At 37.3% G+C, this 20990-nt stretch overlaps 1 protein-coding gene across 1 annotated transcript; it reads left to right on the forward strand.

Moving 5' to 3' along the window:
- The first annotated feature begins 704 nt into the window (after positions 1-704).
- LOC148828569 (interleukin-13 receptor subunit alpha-1-like) lies at positions 705-20128 on the forward strand. The gene is made up of 10 exons (XM_088925449.1): positions 705-970; positions 8654-8787; positions 10028-10181; positions 11575-11689; positions 12059-12249; positions 12933-13072; positions 14262-14397; positions 16273-16369; positions 17300-17381; positions 17754-20128. The coding sequence occupies exons 1-10, from the start codon at positions 895-897 to the stop codon at positions 17841-17843; spliced, it is 1215 nt and encodes a 404-aa protein (XP_088781575.1). The 5' UTR covers positions 705-894; the 3' UTR covers positions 17844-20128.
- Positions 20129-20990: the final 862 nt, after the last annotated feature.

Here is a 20990-nt window from a genome sequence, read left to right on the forward strand (position 1 = left end):
GGAGCCCCAAGCAATAATCCAATCCATTGTCTACGACCACACGTTATTTAAATTACGGAGTGATCTTAGACAGTTGTGAAAGTGACTTCCAAACCATCTGAACGAACAAAATAAATAATGCAAACAAAAGACGCGTTTTCACTCTAATACAAAGGTGTTCGTCTCGGCAAGCAATATTTCATTTTTTAACAGAAGAAATGTAAAGTTTCTAGTTAACTATATTTTGTTTTTGATTAAGAATTTATTCGTTCTATTTCAAGAAACTCGTCAAAACTATATTTACCTCATTTACGGTCTCCCAATTTGCTTTACAGGAACGGGGAGGGAGAGAGAGGGGGCGTGGGAGACGGAGGGAGGGACTGGGAGTAGCACCCTAGTTATTTTAAATTTTGCATTCATGCCTCACGACAGTTTCCACTACGTGCTGTTTGAATTGGAGATTACTTGTATTGGCATAGTTACTCATGGATTGATTCTGTAGTAAACCGGCCAAAAACGACTGATATTTGGAGAAAGACTACATAGAACTGCTGAGGCATTTTGAGGTTGGTAAAATGATAAAATGAGACATTAAGTTTCAGCTGCAAAGAGAAAGTATGATCCATCGTTGCTTTCGGCTGAAAAACAGAGCCGATTATAGTCATACTTCGGATTTGAACACGCCCTGCGGATTCTGTTTCTATACCTCCACCTGGCTGGCTCATTATCACAACGAGTTATTGCGACAATGCGGAAACTTGTCAAAAGCGGTATCTGACAGTATGTTGTCTATACGGAGCCCATACGGAGCCTTTTTCTTACACATCAAGTACTTTAATCGCTCGTAACTGCAGTATTGTGCGCTAATTGTGCTTAAAACTTTATCAGGTAACTTGAAAAAAGCATATTGTCAACATGTCGTGTACTTTTGGGAGACTGTTTCTGTTGGTTTCCTTCTGGACAAATGTTGCTTGGACCGAAGACCGCACAGGTAAGTGATCTGATTTTGGTTTGTTTCGCTTTAGTTTGTCTCTGTTGGAGTAAAATAATAACGTGTTCCGTTTCATTAACCTAGAAAAAATATGAATGATTGGAAATGCCCACCGTTGACACACACAGTGATTCCTGAAACTAACGTCAGCGCCCGAGTCATTTACTAGAATTACGTGCGCGGCTCTTTAGGCGTAGAGTTCTGTATTTCTGTAAATTAGAGACCGCTTGCGTTTGCGTGAATGTTTAGACAACTCTTTCTAGTTATGTTTGATAGTTACATAGTGAAACTATCATATATTTAATTTGTAAACATTGCTTTCGAGGGATATGAGTAATCTTTAGGGAATACGTGGAGTGTATTTTATAATGATTATATTTAGAAATGCTACTTTAAATGACTGCCCCAATATCCTTCAGGTTATAGACGACTATAAAGCACAAACAACTACTGTTTTTCCTGACTTTTATTTACTCACGTTTAGGAAAATTATAATTTTATTTCTATCTGGTGGACACTGCTTCAGAAAATAAATCTGAAAATCCCGTCGACATAGAAAGTTGTTGTAGATAAAGCCGCTGTTAAATTAAAGCAGAACGACAGGTTTCCAGGTCCTTCCTTGGAATTGCCAGAGCCATTCCACTGTTGTGACAGTGTTTATTTTAAACGCTTCCAGATTTGGCCAACAATCAATATTTAACAGGCATAAGAGGGTCTTTGAATAGAATGAAGCAAGGTACTGTATTAGGAAAATCTAGATATCTGATTTTTCTCTACGATCCCTACCTTAATAACAGCTGAAGAATTCACCGTTTCCCTTTCAAGATTTCTGTGGCTTTGGGAAGTGACTGTGTGGTGCACTGTAGCCAATTGGACTATAATCCCCCCAACTCTCTGGAACGTTTATCTAAATTGGATTGGATGTTTGCCTCACGTCTATAATGTAGTAAACATGACTTATATCCTCATAATTTCCCTTTACCATAAAAATAGGGTTGGGTGTTAGCCACCAATTTGTACAAAAGACTAACATTGTCAAAATTGACTTTTACTATAAAAATCTTTCAATACATTGTGATGTTTTGGTTCAGCAAACAGCTGGACTGATGTGCTTTTAGATTACTCTTGTGATGAATTGACAAGGTTCTGTGTGAGATAGTGGTATTAGTATAAATACAGAATTCCTCTCGTTTACATTAAAGTGGTTAAGCGCGGTTGAGGTCTGTCAGAAGTTTCCCACACTGGTCTTTGATAATTTCACATGAATCCTTCAATTCCATAATTTACACATGATTTAGATTAAAAATCAGGTCATTCCTCAGCCCTGAAGGATCACAGTATTTTTAACCGAATGATTTTGTTTATTTTAGCAACAATTTCTAGTCTTTAAAACCAGGAGTTTTAAGGTGACCTATAAAACTACCTTTACTTGTGCTCCCCTAGTACCCCTGCACTCCTCATTTCAATATTTTATACAAAACAAAGGAATTCAACTCCCCCACAGAAAGTTATAAAAAGCTCTCAGCCTGCCTGTTTTGTGATTCACTTTTTTCCATTAAAAGAGATTGGTTTATAAAGGTGGACAATAACATTTCTGTAGTTTACCATTTAGCTAGTAATGTTTTGCATCATAGTGGACTCTGTGTGCTTAAAATCTAACAAAACATAGCTTTAAATGGCTCATGAGACAGTATTGTTTGTATAATCAAATCATTGTGGGGAAAGTTGTCTTGGTGATGGGATAGCACCACAATCCAGTATGTGCTTTGATTTTAATAAGTATTTTTGCACACAGTGCTGAGGATTTGTGGCAATGGTCAGTGTTGTCTTGAATATTGCTCACTGTGCTGGAAATCCATGAAAAGAGTCGCCTTACGTTAACCAGGAAAGTGGGTGGAAACAGCAGTAAAGAACTCCAATCAGAAATGTGACCTTCTGCTTCACCTGAAACAATTGGGCCAGACTCTCTTTTCTCTTTTCCTGTACAGTGCAATGGGTCTCGGCTTTGACTCCAGGATAGGTAGATTGTTCACAGATACCAGTGCATCTGGCTACAGTGAATCCTAAGCTTTTCTATTCTATTACATCTGACAACTTCCAAATAATAATAATAATAATTGCTTACACTTATATAGCGCTTTTCTGGACACTCCACTCAAAGCGCTTTACAGGTAATGGGGACTCCCCTCCACCCCCCCCCCAGTGTGCAGCCCCACCTGGATGATGCAACGGCAGCCATAGTGCGCCAGAACTCTCACCACACATCAGCTTTCAGTGGGGAGGAGAGCAGAGTAATGAAGCCAATTCATAGATGGGGATTATTAGGAGGCCATGATTGGTAAGGGCCAATGGGAAATTTGGTCAGGATGCCAGGGTTACACCCCTACTCTTTTCGAGAATTGCCCTGGGATTTTTAATGACCACAGAGAGTCAGGACCTCGGTTTTGCGTCTCATCCGAAGGACAAGGAGAGAACCATATATCTTGGTTCTCTCAGAAACTGTTATTCTGGCCTCGCACCAGACATCCATGAAATAAGCCAGGGAAAGCTGGGAAAAGGCTTTTATTTTTATTATTTCTTTATAGAGCAGTGCATCCAAGGTCATAACTAGGGTGGTTGAGCAAGGCAACTGTCCAGGTTACAAAACCATGGAGGTTTCATTTATTGGAATAAAATTAAGAGCAAATGATCCCTGCATTATAAAAACGATTAATTAGAAATCCCATTGCTGTTGTAGTGTTGAAATATGCATATTCTAGGTTTTGTGTGTTTAATTTGTTATTAATTTTCTTTTTAGTTTCAAAATAACTCACAATCCTGTGTGGTCAAATAAAGATATTTGGAATATTTAGTGTTGCTTATAGAGTCTTGAGAACAAAGCTTTGGTAAATTAAAACTGGTTATCTAATAGCTGGGGTCACCTCTCTAGTAAGTATCTCCACCTATCGCACTTTGACCAGCTCAATAAAAGTGAATCTGTAATAGAGTAGTTTGCAAGTGTAAAGGAGAGTAAATGGGCCACCCTAGCTATAGAAGTATTTTACGACTCTTTTTCATTCAGTATTTCTTTATCTATATTTTGAACACTAACATTTTTAACATTTAATTGCACAGAAACGTGATTGTTTCTTGTTGACAAAACTTCCTAGCTTTAAGACAGTGCAGTATCTTTGCTTGGGTTACAATTATGTTAAATAGATCTGTCTGACCATCTGTTATCTATGGCTGCTTCATCTTATGAAGGGTTGCAGCAGGCAAACCAGTCAATTAACATAAAGAGTGTATGGTTTAGGAGCTATTGCACGAAGGATTTTATAAAAGTTAACCTGGTGGCTAAAATATTCCTAATGGTAGGATTGCTAGAATGCCTCAAATATATGTAATTGCTACTTTAAATTTTAATTTGAGAAAATGTGTGAGAAATGAAAAATATACTGTCTACATCCTTCAAAGTAACTATCAATATTTCCTTCTTCCTGATATCACTAAAAAACTGGAACCACAATTATACCTGCCTGCTCTGAAATGTCTTTGAAATGCTTTGCTAAAGCTTCTACATGAATCCCTATGTGTTTGTACTTAAAAACAGAACTGTCCACTGGATTATTAATTATTGCAAGGTCCACCCGATTTCTTTTTCCATGCTGGAAAGGAAAGATGTACTGAAAAGCACTGACGTTTCCTTCAGGTGTTTGAGAGTTTTGGTCTTGTTTTCTCAAACTAATCCCTAATGCCCAAACTGTTAACATTACATCACTGGTTTATTAAGAGACTCGTAAATATTTACAACTTAAGGCATTAACTACTGGCTAATATACGACAAAATCATTCTGTATCTAGAGTGGCTAAAAAGCTAAATGCATCTAAGTCAAACATGTCCTCCATCTCCTAGGGAAAACAAGCACATTATGTGTGATGTATTCTCTGATTTAATCACTTAGAAACCTTTGATACTGAGCTACAAGAATGGGCTCTTCTGAACCTCCTAGCTGCAGAACATAAATTATTTAGTCAAGCAGATATTGTACAACTGCATTAATTGGTGTTTTATTTTGCTGATGTTTGGCACATGTATAGGGTTTTGGTATTTATTTGTTGTCCCTTTAACCTTGCCTTTTGCTGATTCTGCTTCCCAATTAAAAACACTAAAACTGTGCTTAATATGGAAGGTACTGTAGCTGCTTTTCACATCGCATTACAGCTGCTGTGTTAGTCTTACCACGCAGAGTTTACAGGTGATGCTGAGTACTAATGCCTCCAATTTCAGTCCCCCAGTGGGGTGGGTGTTCAGAGTTGCACATTGATTTTTTTTTCCCAGTTGTTTAACAAAATGTCTCATCTATATACTTTGTGCCATTGTGCTGTGTACAATGATCACAAATATGATATTTTAAGAATTACAGTTAGTAATGGTAAAACAACATTCCATACCTAGAGGTTAATGAGCAAGATAAGTTAAACTGGCATCTAGTAAAGACTCAATGGCTGCTAATTGTATTTTAAAAGGAGGTATGTCATTGTAACATTAACACTACAAATAATGTATTATAGAATTATGTATTTTTACATTACCCATCCTATGTATTGGTGGTGCCTAGTATTTCAATTGATTTGTACGGCTCACTTGAAGTACATTCACATCATTTCTGGCTACCACAGCAAATGAGCTTGACACCACTGAATTAGTCCTTCTGGAGTCAATGACAGCTCATTAGGTTATCGGGATTGCAAAAACCGTCTCTACACATGTCTGTTGAAATGGATATTTCTAGGCCACGTTTATGGCAATTGTAAAGGGTGCATTTACATCCTGTCTTGAAATTAATTCTTAGATCTTTTTAAATCCGCCAGTGCAGAGCTCAGATTGAACAAAAGCCACTGTAAAATGCGCAGTTAGGGTACTTGGCAACCTTTTCATTTCTGGGAGTGAAATGGGGGCACTAGCAGCCCCTGAAGGCCAGCATCCTTCAGGATGTTTTTCGATTAGCCACTAGTTGAGACTTAACACCATAGATTATACAAGTGCCAGTTGAAACATTGGTGTATTGCAAGACCTCATATGGCACCTAAAGTGTTCTTACATGTCTGTAATTCACTTTTGGAGCCATAACTATTATGGAATAACTCTAAAGACAAAAACACTTTTGTCCCTGAAGTGCGAAAATCCCAAAGAACCAACAATATTCATAATGAATTGCATTTATAGAGCATTTTTCATCCCCCAGCACTTTACGCACTGGGGGAAGCCAAACCATTGTCTGATTACTGAATTGTAGTGCCTCATAAGGGAAATGTATGGCAGCCTTTCTGCACCAGAATCCCCTGCATAGCTCCACAGAGCTGCACTGCACATCAGGTGGAGAAGTTGAGTTTACCAATTGAGTTCAAGGTGTTAATGTGGTCTGAGGTCGGATTCAGGTAAAGGCTCAATAAGGAAGCAGGCAGGCAAAAACATTATCTAGGAATAGGTGGAGATCAAAACGAGTACTAGAGGTACCAACAAGTTGAAACCAGTTCAGGAGCAATCCAGGAAAACAAACACGATCAGGACACGGAAGGTGGGAGACTTAATACCTCTAAGACCAGTAACCAGGGATTAAGACTTACCACTGGAGAATGCAGGAAGTTTAAATCTAACAGGTGGCACTGATTGTTCACCATAGCACGTTGCCATGGTAGCTTATTGATTGACAGGATTGGGGTTGTTAGAGGTGATTCTGGTGTGGTTGCTCATTGTCCGGTGAGCACAGTTATGACACTGGGTCTACACAGGTCTTTTGTTTATACTGTGCAAGCCCAGAGAGAGCCCCTAAACAGTTTCACGGGTATTTGTGGATGTCCTGGAAACTTCTGGAAGTGTTTTTCATCCCGACCTTTATAGAATTTTGGTTTCGATGGTTCTTTGCTAGAATGGAGGAAGTGTCACAGCTGCAGTTTCGACTGTAACAAAAATCAGGGGAAAAGAACTTGATTGAATTATTGTGATAATTCTAGTCATCTTTATTCGTTAGTTTAGTTCTCATGCCAGGTTTCTGAATTCCAAAACCACCTGCAGCTGTTCACACCAAACAGGTTTGATAGCTTAAGATGGTGCTTAAAACATTGCAAAATTTGCATTGCATTATAATGAACAGGAGAGTCTGCCACTAAAATGACAGCATTGCTTTATTCTAGGAAACGGAGAGAATATTAGGACAAAAAAAGTTCGGAAAGAAACAAATAGTGGATCTATGCCTACCTTTTTTTAGTTACCCATTTTTAACTACAGTATTTTTAAGTGCACCTTTTTGTTATGTGGTCTTAGTCACTTTTTTTCTGCAATTCACAATCATGATGTTGGCCCTCAATGTAATCATAATCTTTACAATGAATTTCAAAGCTCTTGTGGTTTCAAAGTATGTTCAATGATCAGATCTGTACCAAATTGTGGAAATCCAAAAGCTTGTTTTTGGCTTCCAGTTGTTTACAGTATTTACAGTCTTCCAGGTTTTGCTAATACACTCCAAAAATGCAAAATTTTACATTAAGACATTTGACCATCTTCTGGTCGGGTAATTTTGATTAATCGGTTCTTGGATGCAATTCTGGACTGTTTATTTGTCAAACAGCTTAGCCATTCTTAGATTGATTGGCCAGTCTTTAATAAGAGGAAACAGATCTGATTGAAAAATAATTTATACTTGGTAGTATACCTTTACTCTTGTACAGTACAGTTATGTAGGATGGAAACTACCTTACCCACTACTGAAGTGCATCACCTACAGTATGTGGGTGATGTACTGTGGTCATTCTGCAATAACATCCCCACTACACAGCTAATTAGGGACAGAACAGAAGTGAGAAACGGCTTCAGTCGCATTGAGGGGGGATTTTAGAGTGGAATTTATTCAGGACACAGAATGGTGAAGAACTTCTAACTCAGTGCTATTTTTTGAGACACAGTGTAATATGTATATATTCTGTGAAGGTAGTGGACTAACCAAACCTATGAAACATGTGGCTCTCTGGTAAACCAGAAAAGTTTTAATTAGAGAGGAGTTGTACATTCAGCCCCAGCATGTGGAGAAGCAATGAAACACGCCAAGATGTCTCTGAATATGAAGTGGAGAATACAGTATATATTGGGTGGCATATTAGCCATCACAGTGGTCAGGACAGAGTCAAGCATGTACTGGGTCAACAGCATGTACAGTATGTTGTCATCACATTATTTGAATGTAAATAACGATCAAGTAGTACACTTTTTGTATCAAACTTGCTGATACATTTGAAAAAAAACATACAAAAAGAGGACCCACCCTCTTGCACAAGAAAACAAATATGCACGCACTTCTGTTAAAATGAGGAACTTGGGGATCTTGGGACAAGTTTAACCTGATTATTTCCTTCCACCTTGTCTTGTTGCCTGATCTCTTCAAAGCTGATTTGCTTTTCCCTGTTCACAACCTAAGTCCCAGACTTTTAGTCACGTTCCTCCTTTGAGTTCCCTACCTAATGAAAGGGCGGTCATTTTTGCCTAAAATCCAAAACTTAAGTATGCAAAATAGATTAAGATTTTTTTTATAATCAATACCACCTACCACTTGCTTGTATCATGTTTGTTTTTGGAAGTTCAGAAAGAAAACTGCTGGGATAAACCTTTTAAAAAGACTGATATAATCCTTTTTTCATTTTTTTTTTCAGAAAAATTCTTTCCCCCGAGCAAAGTGGAACTTTCAAAGAAGAGTGATTTCTGCATTGAGTTACGATGGAACCCACCTGTGAGCTTAGTTAACAACACCTGTAAAGTTTCTTATCAAGTGTATCAGAAAAAAAACGTAAGTTCTTGTTTCTGTTTTTTAATTGGCATTTTAATTGTCCTCTTTATAAGTTCCTTTTCAGCGTGTCTATTTTTTAAGGATGATAAAGACTGACACTGAGAGGATGCCTGTTTTAAACTCAGGGCAAGCCTCTGTCAGTTTCTTTAAAATACATTTTAGTATTCAAAGTCAGAGTTTACAAGCCTCACAATAAACTTCACCCAGAGATTTAAGACAAATCTCTGATGCACTGAAGACCACAAGAAATGCAACACATTTAGGTCGAATCAATTTTCATAAAATATTCTAGATATCGGGCAGTTACTGAAAATGTGAACTAATGCCCAGATCAAAGGTTTCATTCATTTTATCGTTATGTTGGTATGTGGAGTATTTCTTCCTGGAATGACATATACTGTAGCCAATGCAGTCTGACCATAATTCCACAGACTACTCATACAGATGTGACAGCCCTGGGCCATGACAGGTGACACCTAGAGCTAGTGTCACTGAAACATTTGCCGATTGTTGAAGAAAGAAATATCAATCTCCTGGCATCTTATTTCACAAATAGATGGCTTTCATGCCATTAGTAATCAGGCAAACTTATTTACTGGAGCAGTGAGTGATCATACTTTTCACTGTTCTTAAAATGTCCTTTTAAATGTCTATATACTGTACAAGCACTGGTATGTTGTTTTTCTTAGAAAATCACATCTTGAGCTCAGGATTTTAGGTCAAGGGACAATACTGCTCAAAAATCAAAAACCCTGTCCTGTTTACTATTTAATATATAAATAACATTATGTTTGTGCCCAGTAAGATAGTTATGTAAAACGTGGACTGGTAGTGTTTTTCATTGTGCTTCAGTATATATCTTAATCTGAGTGTGGTCTACTGAAGCTACTATCTGCAACTGAGTGAGCAGCTATTTAGTACAGGAATTTTCTATATTTTTTGATCTGCAAAACCTCTTTTCAAAAACACTTTATCCCCATTGTAACAATTATGATGAATTGGTCATGATAAAACACTGAAGATCTGCGGGTTAGCAAATGAACTGAAAGTATATCTCGGGTAAAATACTCCCCCTACCCATGACACCCCTCTCCACAGACAGTGCTGAGGATTGTCAGAGATGTGGATGTAGAGTTCATAATGGCAGTTGCCAGTTACATAATGGCAAAATCAGCTGTGTGAATGAATGTAATCATATGAATTTCCCAACACCACTGATTTCAGTCCACTTTCTTTGTAGGGGGAAAAATTGAATTATATTCGTTCAAAACTGAGCTTTGAAGAATGCCTGGATTTGAGCGATGGTGTTGAATATGGAATTCGAACTAAGTCAGAAGAATGTCCTTCTTGGAAGGAGAGTGACTGGGTTAAAGCCACAATTCCACCACCAGCAGGTAACAATGAACAGAGCTCTGGAGAAAGCAGCACAAGTTCTACACAAGCTAACATTACACACTAGATCAGAACATAGAACAGTTTACAAACAAGAGGAGGCTGCTGGGCCCTTCAACAACATATCTGGGTAGCTTGTTCTAGTCTCCCACAGTCTTTTTGGTAACAAATTGCTTTCTGTTGTACTCGCACATAGTCTCCTCTTCTGCTCACTGGTTTGTGTTCCACTGTTCATTTTGAAATTCATCAGACTTTTAAATAACAAGAGGGCCTGCAATACACTGGTCGTGTTAGTGCATTCTGGTGTGCGCTGTCTTTTATCATGTCTGTTGTGTACCAGTCTTCATTGCTACGTATTGCAGTGTTTGGATAGGAAAGCTACTGTAACTGTGTAAGCAGACTGTGCTGTCGGTGTTTACCTGGAGTATAAGGTCTCTTACAACCTTTTAAAAGTTGAGCGATTCCGGACGATCATTTCTCCAGTTTTAGAATTTCTGCACTTACGACATAATTAAGGTGCTGAACTGTACAACTTGCTTGACTGTGGCCCAACAAAACTAGATTTGGAATCTCCTGGTCTATAGTCTTACTTTTTCTACATACTGTACAGCAGTCAGCCCTGATTGTTCTTGTTTTTTTCTTTTCCTAAAGTGTTTACTCCATGGAATTCAGATTTTTTTTTAAATATACCAGTTCAGATGTTTCAGGATTTGGAAAATGAGAAAGGTACTTTGGGCAGTATCAGATGTACCGAACATTAGAATTGCTAATGTAAAAACGTGTTTGAAATGTTTATCTAAAATACTGTAAACTTTGTGTGCCTACAAACTGTTCCAGCAGAAGTAACAGTTCCTCGGGCTGTCTTATTTTACAGTTTAAATTTAGCACCCTTGTGGGATCTAGTCCTCGTGTTCAAGATCATGAAGCACCTTTGAAAACACTATTGAACACAATCAGGTCTATTGTGATTTGTGGTGGGACTGGTGCAGTTGAGCTCCATCTTGCCATCCATAAGCTTGCCTAGAAGAATTCCTCCTGGCTGTGTTTGTTAGATGGAAACAAACAACCAAACAAACATCTCCCATTTCCTGTGGTGATACAGCTGTTGCATCAGGACTGGACTGCAATCCAACTGTCAAAGGTGGAGAGAGCAAAACTGTAGAGGACGATTCCCAAAATACTGAGCCCTGTAACACTGCTTGACTGTGTCTATGTCCTAATTTCAGTTCCTTATAAATGGGCCTGCCATTTCATAGACATTGTTTACATAGGGTAGAGATAAATTAAGATATCCACACAAAGCAGTTTCAGATTACAGTCAGTTCTTGTGTGAAAACAATTACATTTCTTTTTGCAAGGCATCCTGCTAAACTCTTGTCTTTGTGTCAACGACAGGTGACCCACAGACTGCAGTGAAAGACTTCCAGTGCTCCTTTTACATGCCTGAATTCCTGAACTGTACTTGGCACATAGACTCCGAAAAGCATTCCAACTACCGCCTATATTACTGGTTTGTACTGAAGTTATTTTACTGACTTATGTTGAGTATGGGGAATTGAAAAGTATTACCTGTGAGGGCATGTTAAACCTGTTCCCTAACAACAAATGTTTCTTGCTTGAAACTGATTTGAAATATTTATCATAGTGTACCAACAAACATAACAACACAGTAAAAACAGATTTGATTGCCTGAATACAGTATATTTAACCTGGATTTGCAATAACCATGGTGATGGTGTTTCAGTCTAGACTCAAATCTTTTTAAAACACTTGGATTGGGGAACAATATAGGACAAAGCTTATGAGTTTTTGTATTTTGTCAGCACTTTGTGAAGCCTCGGGTTTAATTAGTGGTTCAGTAATGTTTCCTTTATTACAGGCTAAAAAATACATCACACACTCAGGAATGTACTACCTACATTTATGATGGCAGTCTCCCGAAAGGATGCCACATACATAGTACATTTCTTGACCTGAAAGGAACCAATGATAACCAACTCTACATTCTTGTTAATGGAACAGAAGCCCATGTGAAGCCCATGTACTTTGAAGTGAATCCATTAAATAAAGGTATCTCTAACTGCATTTATTCTCAGATAATATTTTTAAATTAGAGGGAATTATCTTTCAAAGGAATTCTGTGAGTTGAAGAAAAGATCTCAAACTAGTTTCATGTATAAAAAAATATAAATAGAGTGTTGTCTGGTATATCCTGTGTTTATACGTTGTGAGACCGACATGTACAAATAGTTCCGTGGGTACAAATGCACAAAATTTCCCAAATCCAAAATACTTTTATTAAATGTAGACTAAATACAGAATAGGAACAAGTAATAGGTTTATTCCATGCTGAAAAAAAGAAGAAAAAACACAACGTTTTGGCTGTGGAGCCTTCTTCTGGTGTGGTCTTTCTTTCCTCTTTTTTTAGCACGGAATAAACCTATTACTTGTTCCTTTGCAACCTACGCATGCTGACGCAGCTACCCACCTGAACTAAATACAGAACAGACTTTGATTTTCTTCTACAGTACATTGCTACTACAACTTTAGCAATATTAAGGTTTTTGTGATGATCACAGTTGACAGAAAGTTCAACTTGCACTTTTTCAAAACGCCAGCAAGTGCTGAAAGCTTTTTGTCCGTGATGACGTTTCATTCACTTACAACCACTGCCATCAAGGTTAAAGGCAGAAAAAAAAAAAATTTCTGAGATGGTGCCATTCTAAATCAGTTTGAACTTTTCTCTTTCACAGTTAAGCCAGAGCCTCCAAAGATGCACTTCATACAGAAAGAGAACAAACTGAACATTCAGTGGGAACCACCCAAAGGCTTCCAGGAACAGTGCTGGAAATACCAACTCCAATATAAAGACAGCACAATGAAAGAATGGCAGGTAAGTTTCTGGATGACAGTCATTTCTATACTTTCTGTATCTTTTTGCCAGGAAGACCAGCTCCCAAATTCTTCTCAAACAGCTCCTTTTGTTTGATTGTATTGGTAAGCATTTGTAGCTTACAGTTAGGAAACTTGTTTTCCTTTCAGTGTGAGAAACACACTAAGTAGTTCTCAGGATATTTTGTATGACAGAATGTTGTCTCTTTATTATTCTAGCTGTCATTGTCGCACTGGTTTAGATTAAAAAATGTGCATATTATAAAGCTAATTAAGAGTCCAAAAGCTACTACACAGAATGGGTTGGACATTGTAACATTCTGTGTATTTATAGCTGTTTGCAAAAGGTATTTCAAAAAAGCATTACAACCAACGTTGTAAATGCTTGTAATAAAGACTTAGTTAATCGGATTATGTAATTTCATTTTGGTCACTTCTCAGAAGCATAGATCAGCACGGTGATTCATTTTGGATGTTTATACATTTTAAGATGTAAAGGAAATGCAAAATTTGATCACTATGGAAATTCTTGTAGACCTCAAGAGACCAATACAGAAATATTTTGAGACCAATGAGGATCCCTTCATTTGTACTGCGTGAGAAACCCACTGTAAATACAATGCATTGTAATTAAATTACTTATAAACTATTCTAAATGGTCAAGTGTAAAATGCATTGTGTAGTTTCTTTTAAGCAACAGGAATGAGCTCAAAATTCATGTTCAAAGTTGAGCTATGGACATGCAGAATACTGCACATTATGAATTTTAGTCATTGTCAGGTGATGCTTCTTGTGGTAAAGCCATTTTATTCAAAAGCATAAGTTCTGATGTGCAGCAAGTTTTCACAGGATGATGAGTGACATTAAAACAAAGTTAAAAATATTGCTATCCTTGCTTTCAGGCCCAATACTTGAAATGGGTCAATTGTACAGTACCTGTGTAAACACAAAGGTCCTGTCCTCTAATCCTTTCTTTATTTTCTTGTGCTGTTTATGTTTTAAGGATAGAAATGTTTTCTTTGGGTAAATAAGTAATGAAATCTAAAATTATATAATGATTCTTTTTACACTCCAAGTCATACAGACACATCTATAATATATTGCTTTTGTTATATATTATAGTGTAGGATTATCAGTACATAATCAGTATTCCTAACATAAATTCAGTAAGAAATCTAAATGTGTTTTAGGACAGGGTTTCAAACGATAAAACAGAAGAGTCTATCTCCTATGATCCACGGTATAAATACACCTTGAAAATGCGAGCAATCTACAAAACTGAATGTGGAGAGGGCTCCAGTGAGTGGACTGAAGAGAAAGAGTATGGTAAGTTTTTAAATGGGTGCAGTCCCTTTTTTTTTGGACAGATAGACATAATAATAATAATAATAAAAACTAAGATAGCACCTTAAAAAGTAACATCTTAAAGTCTTTCTTTTGTTGGGAAAAAAAAGAAGACACTTGATAAAAATAACAAATGACAAAATAAGCACCTATAAGAAACACCTTAGAAGCCCTTAGAACTAAGATGGAAAAAAAATTTCATTACAAAATGAAGCACACACAGACACCAATTAAATAAGAGCTTCTCTTGGAAGAAAGCTTTTGAGGCTGGATTTGAATAAACTCAGGGTAGGTGTCTCTCCGATATCCTTGCTAGCAGAGCTTTGGGGCTTTTTAAGAGAAGAGCCCAGTCACCCATAGAATGTACATGGGCTTGGGGCACAAACAGCAGACTAGAGTCTGACTGAAGAAGCTTGCAAGTTAGGGAGTAGGCAGATTATAAATGCTGAGGTGCCAAGCTATGTACTGTAGAGACTTACTGGTTGAGCATGAGGATTTTAATGTCAACTCAAAACTTGATAGGACACCAGTGCAATAACTCTTAAGCAGATGTCATGTGATTATTTGCACGTGACCAGGTCAGGATTCTGGCTGCTGAATTCTGAACATATTGAAGTTTGTTCAATGTGGATTTAGATGCCCCAGTGGGTAGGATGGTGAAAGTAATCAATTCTGAAAAAGATAAAAGTATTGATCAGCTTTTCTGATACAGTTCAAGACAACAAATGGCATAGTCAGGCAATATTTCTGAGGTGGAAGAATGATGCTTTTACAATATTTTGCACATAAGGATAAAAGGTAAAACCAGGATAAAAAATCACCCCTAAATTCTTAAACCTTTATGGAAATTGAAGCACAGGATTAATGCAGGATTACTGTATTAGTTTTTTGTAGGCGATGGGAGGTGGTAAGTAGCACGACCTCAGTTTTGTGACAATTTCAATGAGGGGAAATTTTGAGTCATCCAGGTTTTTATATCTGAGATGAAACTGAGGGCAGCAACAACTACTTCAGTGTACATCAATGTGAATATATCATTGGCATAAAAAGTATCATTCAGACCATGTGATTTTTATATTTAACAAAGAGGGAACGTTTAAATGCTGAATAGTAGGGGGGTCAATATCAATATCAACCCTTGAGGAATACCAGTCTTAATAAACCCAACTTCAGAGCTAAAACCGCCAAGAGAAACAAAGTATCAGAGATCAGGAAGATAATGGTTCAATCATTTAAGAGGGATTCTTGCCAGTATCTGCTGTTCGGAATTACAGTTGTTGATAGTTCACCAGATTTGGCTTTATTCCTGGTGCTGAATGTTTTTTTTTTAATGAGGCTCCATAATAGGAATTAGTTGTAAATATGAATCTTGTTACATTTCTGCGGGAGTGCAATTGTGCATTGAGAAATTCTGATTTTGCAGAAGATAAAAATTGTAATAAATGCCTGTGCTGGGTTGACTTAATTCTGGCGGGTGATTTTTCAGTTAGCAGCAGTCACTGCCAAAACAGCTGGTCATGTTCTTTTTGTGCCTGGTGAGGCAGGTGCAACAGGACCATGGCCAAATCAGAGCACTTTGGGCTTTGTTCATTTTTCAGAAATTAAAAGCAGAGAGCTATACAGTAAATGCTTCAAGCTGGTTTCACAGTAATTTGTATATTAGTGAGCTACCGCTCTTCCTCTCCACACCTCACACACATGTACTGCTCCTGCAGTCAGACAGTGAAATCAGTTTTTTTCAGACATGATTAACTATTCACTTAGGGGATTTTGTAAATAGTTTAGTAAATGAGCTTCATCTTGGTTTCCAACCTACAGATTTAAATTTGTGCATTGTTTTGTGTTTTTTCTTTACAGGAGAAGAACAACCAGTAGACTGGTCTCTAATTATTCTAATTATTATTTCAATCTTTATCGCTATAGCTGCCATAACTCTCCTTATCTATCTGAAAAGGTGAGTTTTCAGGTCATGTAATACTTGCTCATTTAAAAGCACATTCTATATGTGTCCCCAAAATTCCATAGACTTTCCATTTGAATGTTTTCAGGGAAAGGCTGAATCAGCTGCAAAAGCTTATACTGTAGCAATACAACATTTTCCATTTGTACAGATGTACAGAACTGTCGCCTATTTTTAAATCTCTTAATGTAACCAGCAAGAACCTAAAACATGAAACCAACAACGGTCTTAATTTTCAATAAAGAAAAAACTGGGGGTTAAACAAATAGGTTTTGATTGAAATATCTGACACATTTGTTTTTTACCTGGAAGAAGACTGTGCCAGCAGTTTTAATCCAGGGTCTGACAACAGACACTACAGACTATTAGTCCTTAGGTGCCAATGTAGGAGACGTTTCTTCCTGTGTTCAACGGGGGGGGGGGTGGTCCTGTGAGGCTGATATGTCTGCTGGTTTTCAAAGGTCTTTTTAAGGCAGCAGTACCTGAAGAACTGGGAGAAGCTGTTGAACTGGTACAGTTAAGTCTGTAACCAGTTGATTGAGTTGAGAGCTGAGTCACAATGAAATTCCACAGACACACTGGACCAGGATTGAATACCACTGTCCTACAGGTGTTATTAAATGAGACTGATTCCCAATATCCTTCACAAATTAGTAGGGTGAGAAGGTCAGATGAATCAGTTGGCCTGCTTACAAACAATGAGCTATATTGCCTCAACTCATTTGTAACTATTTTTTATGATTCATTACTGAGGTTTTTCTTTCTTAACTGATTTTTCACATGGTTCACTCCCGTCTGTTTTATGTTTTCTTTATTTTAAACCTTACTCTCACATATAGTAAGTTATACTAAAATGATTAACACTCCTCATTGTTTCTTCTGATTAACCAGTTTAATTTTTCATTTTTTAACATTTTTCTTAAGACTCCGGCTACTGATTCTGCCTCAGATCCCTGACCCTGGGGCCATCTTTAAACACATGTTCAACATCAATGATGATCGCACGGTAAGAGGACTGATTTGTTTTACTATTCTTGAAAGATGCCACATTAAAGCCAATCTTATCTGGTCAGATTTGAAGACTCCCTTTCCTATTAGTTGTGGCCAGCACTTTCAGATATGGGCTCTCTTTGCATTATGGCACTTTTTGCTTTGGTGCTTTTGATAAATTGCAGTAATTACAGTCATCAAGAGTTATGTGGATTAAGTCGACAGCATTTGTTTATGTATGGAGAGAAACAGACTGTCCTCCCTTTAAGTAAATAACATCATGATTAAAGAGGCTAGAATTAGGTTCTGTGTACAAATAGGAATACACCTGTAAGTCGGTTGAAAATATGTTCAAGACTGCACACTCCATGTCTCCTCTTTTTCGCAGATGTCAGAGAAGGATGAAAAGCAATACAGGCTGTTTGAACCGTACCCCGAAGAAGTCTGTGCCGTATCAGTGGTGGAGCAGTGTACTTAATGGGAGTTAGAAAACCACTACATATGGAGTATTACAACCCCTGAGAGAGGTGTGGGACTGTTTCAGGCATGGAAATAAGACCACCTCAGCTTGGCCTTTAGGGGAGAATCTCCTGTGCAAAGTGTAAAGACATCTGCCCCGAACTTTCCTTCAGAACTGCTGCTCAGATTTACTGGGAAAGTCTTTGCTAATTTCGCACTTTGCCTTCTGGAAACGAAACAAAATGTGAAAAATTCTCCCCGAGACATTTTTTTGCCTTCAGCAGATACCATGGACGTAAAAGTTTTGGTTACAGGATTAGCACTTCTGTTATAGAGGAGCATTTATCAGCAGTAAAGAATCTCACACCTGATGCAAAAGAACACAAACGAAAACCTGTTCACAAAAGTGCGTTCAAAAGTGAGTTCAAATGATTTACTTGCTGTGTTGCTAGAATGTGAATCCAGAACGTGGTAGTGAAACGGAAATAAAGTTTCCATTTCCAGACGACCTGCAACTTCAGCTGTAGAAACCTGATAGATTCTGAGCCACTATGGTGGTTGAAATCACCCTTAAAGGCAGTTTCTGTTGTATACATGAAAAGGCTCCTTGGATAAAATACATATGAACAATATTATGCATGAATGTCCTGGCTCAATCTTGGTTCCACTTAACTTGAAGAAGAGTGTTGCTTTGACACAGAAAAGTGCCATTGTTCGCAGACTCAAAAGACTGACTGGAACTTTTCCAGCAGGTGTATATGTCTCCACACAAGAGTGGATCCAGACACCAAAGGAGGGCTAACCGCTAATCTGTAAAGACTGGTAGAGAAAGGGGGGCTGTGTGGTGATGTGTTCTCCATCTTGCTACACCCAAGTACTGCCTAGCCACAGAGAATCATTCCTGTGAACTTAGTAATTTTTATTTTTACTTTTTAGAGAAAGTGCCATGTTTTTCAACATTTCAAAAGCTAAATAACTACAGTCCTATCATCATATACTGTATACACAGGTATTTTATCATTTTTATGTTTCATGCAAATACATATACCACTCTGTAGCAATCATATTGCTCCATAATCCCCAGCACATTCTGTAACAAGATGGGTGGTTTTATGTTTTACCTTAAAAAAAAAAAGAAGGAACGTTGCACATTTCCTAAAATACAGGGCCTAATTGTAGTGCAGTGCAGGGCAAATGAGATATTCCAAGTCCAATCAGAATTTCCTTTTCCTTTGTCAGACAAGAATGAATAAACATCTAGCTGATCAGTGTTCCTGATCCAAAATGAAACTGTAAAGACGTATGTTTTTCTCAACTATCAGAAGATAAATGGAGACTATATTTGTGTAATGTTCATTTACGAATGTCACTTTTGCTTTTGAGGACAAAAAATGGTTTAACATTCTCTTCTCTCTCTGTCCAAAAGAATGTACATAATAGCATAATAGTAGTGTGCTGAGAGATTTTGACTTTGAATTTAATGAAGTCTCCGGTACAGAATATTGTCTGGGTAAACCAACTTTATAATGTAAAATGTGCTGCTATTACTGTCGTGACTGTGATAATGCACTCTGTGCTGTGCTGTGTATTGGCTCATTAAAATATGTTGCACTTTGTGTGCATTTATGCTACACGTTGCAGAATCCAACATGGCAATAAAAGCCACATCAAGGCATAGTTTCAAGAGACTGGGGTCACATAACCCACTTCTGTGATCATAAACTTCAGGTGGTTGAATTTGCAATGATAGTTAGATTGGAGTTTATGTTTTCTGTTTTCTTCATAAAAGTCTGTTGTGTGTCTAGCAGTAGTTATTTATTAATTACCCTGATAATACCATAAAACTATAATTTAAGATTAAGGAGCTCTAAATCCAGTTCAGTTATTTTGAAAAATCTAGGGCTGACAGCTCTGACAGCTGTGTTATTCCCCACACATTAAGTACACTCGCTAAGATGCACTAGCATAATTGAAACTTAATTTCACATCTGCTTAATTTTGACATCTGCTCTTATTATGGATTTTAATGTGGTCAGTTCCTTATTTGAAACTTTCCCCTGTGAGAGATGCTTGGAGAAGCTTTACATTTGCAGAAACGTGGACACTAGTTCAAACGCTGTTGGTTAGTACTTAAAAAACAAACTTTATAATGCATAATTCTGAAGGGTGTAGCTGTAAAAATGTAAATGTTTTATTGTAAAATACACTTTTTGTCAATGTATTGTACAATGTGAGTTCACAGAGTGGTATTTTGTCGTTTTTAATGTTATGAAACTATCAAATAAAAATAGATTTGACCATGTACACATTGTCATCGTAAAGATGTTTAAGTATGGAAATGTGTAATAATTTGATCTTAAAATCCCCACAGCTTTCAAGGTAACAAAAAAGCTTATTATTAAAAACACCTACACATTTCTACTGTAAACTGATATTTGACCTTTCCTTAAACTGATATTTGACTGATATTTCAGTTAATGACTAATGAAGATTTCAGCAGAAATGTGGAGGTGTTTTGAATATTGAGAATGGTGGAGGTTTCTGAGGTTTTTTTTTCCCATCTATTGCTTTTCTGTGGAGTCATGTCAGTTATCCTGTGACATATTTTTCACATACACTGTACATATAGCATCTATTGAACTGGTAAACAAAACCAAAGCTTCTCTTTCATAGTACAATGTAACCTTTTATTGGCTTCTTTCAAAAAAACATTTTCCCCATTTACTTGTATTATTTTGCTCTCATTTGCAACACTTCTTATGTTACAGTTGTCTGGAGCAAACTGTGCTGCCATGTTGTTTAAGGATCCATGGTATAATGAGTGAGATGGCCTTCTCCTTTTGTAACCTTTGTTATACTGTATTTCTATAGCCACAATCAGTGCTGTGAGATCACAATTACAGTAAACTGCTGTGCTCTCAGGCTCATTGTAATAAGTAAATACTATTACTATTACATACAAGTGCTTTCCTACATTTTGTGTCACATTCCAATTTTATTTCAGCAATATATCAAAATGGGGGCAATGCAGGCCAGAGAAGACGTGACAATAAGCTATTAAATAGGTTCTCTTTTAGAAAGAGGTTGGTAAACTGCAAGAGTAACTGAAGAGCCTCCCCTCCACATTTTACAAGGCTCTTATGTTCTTTAAATCACTGTGTCACAA

Source organism: Atractosteus spatula, chromosome 9, assembly GCF_055471065.1.
Source record: "Atractosteus spatula isolate fAtrSpa1 chromosome 9, fAtrSpa1.hap1, whole genome shotgun sequence".
Classification (NCBI taxonomy): domain Eukaryota; kingdom Metazoa; phylum Chordata; class Actinopteri; order Semionotiformes; family Lepisosteidae; genus Atractosteus; species Atractosteus spatula.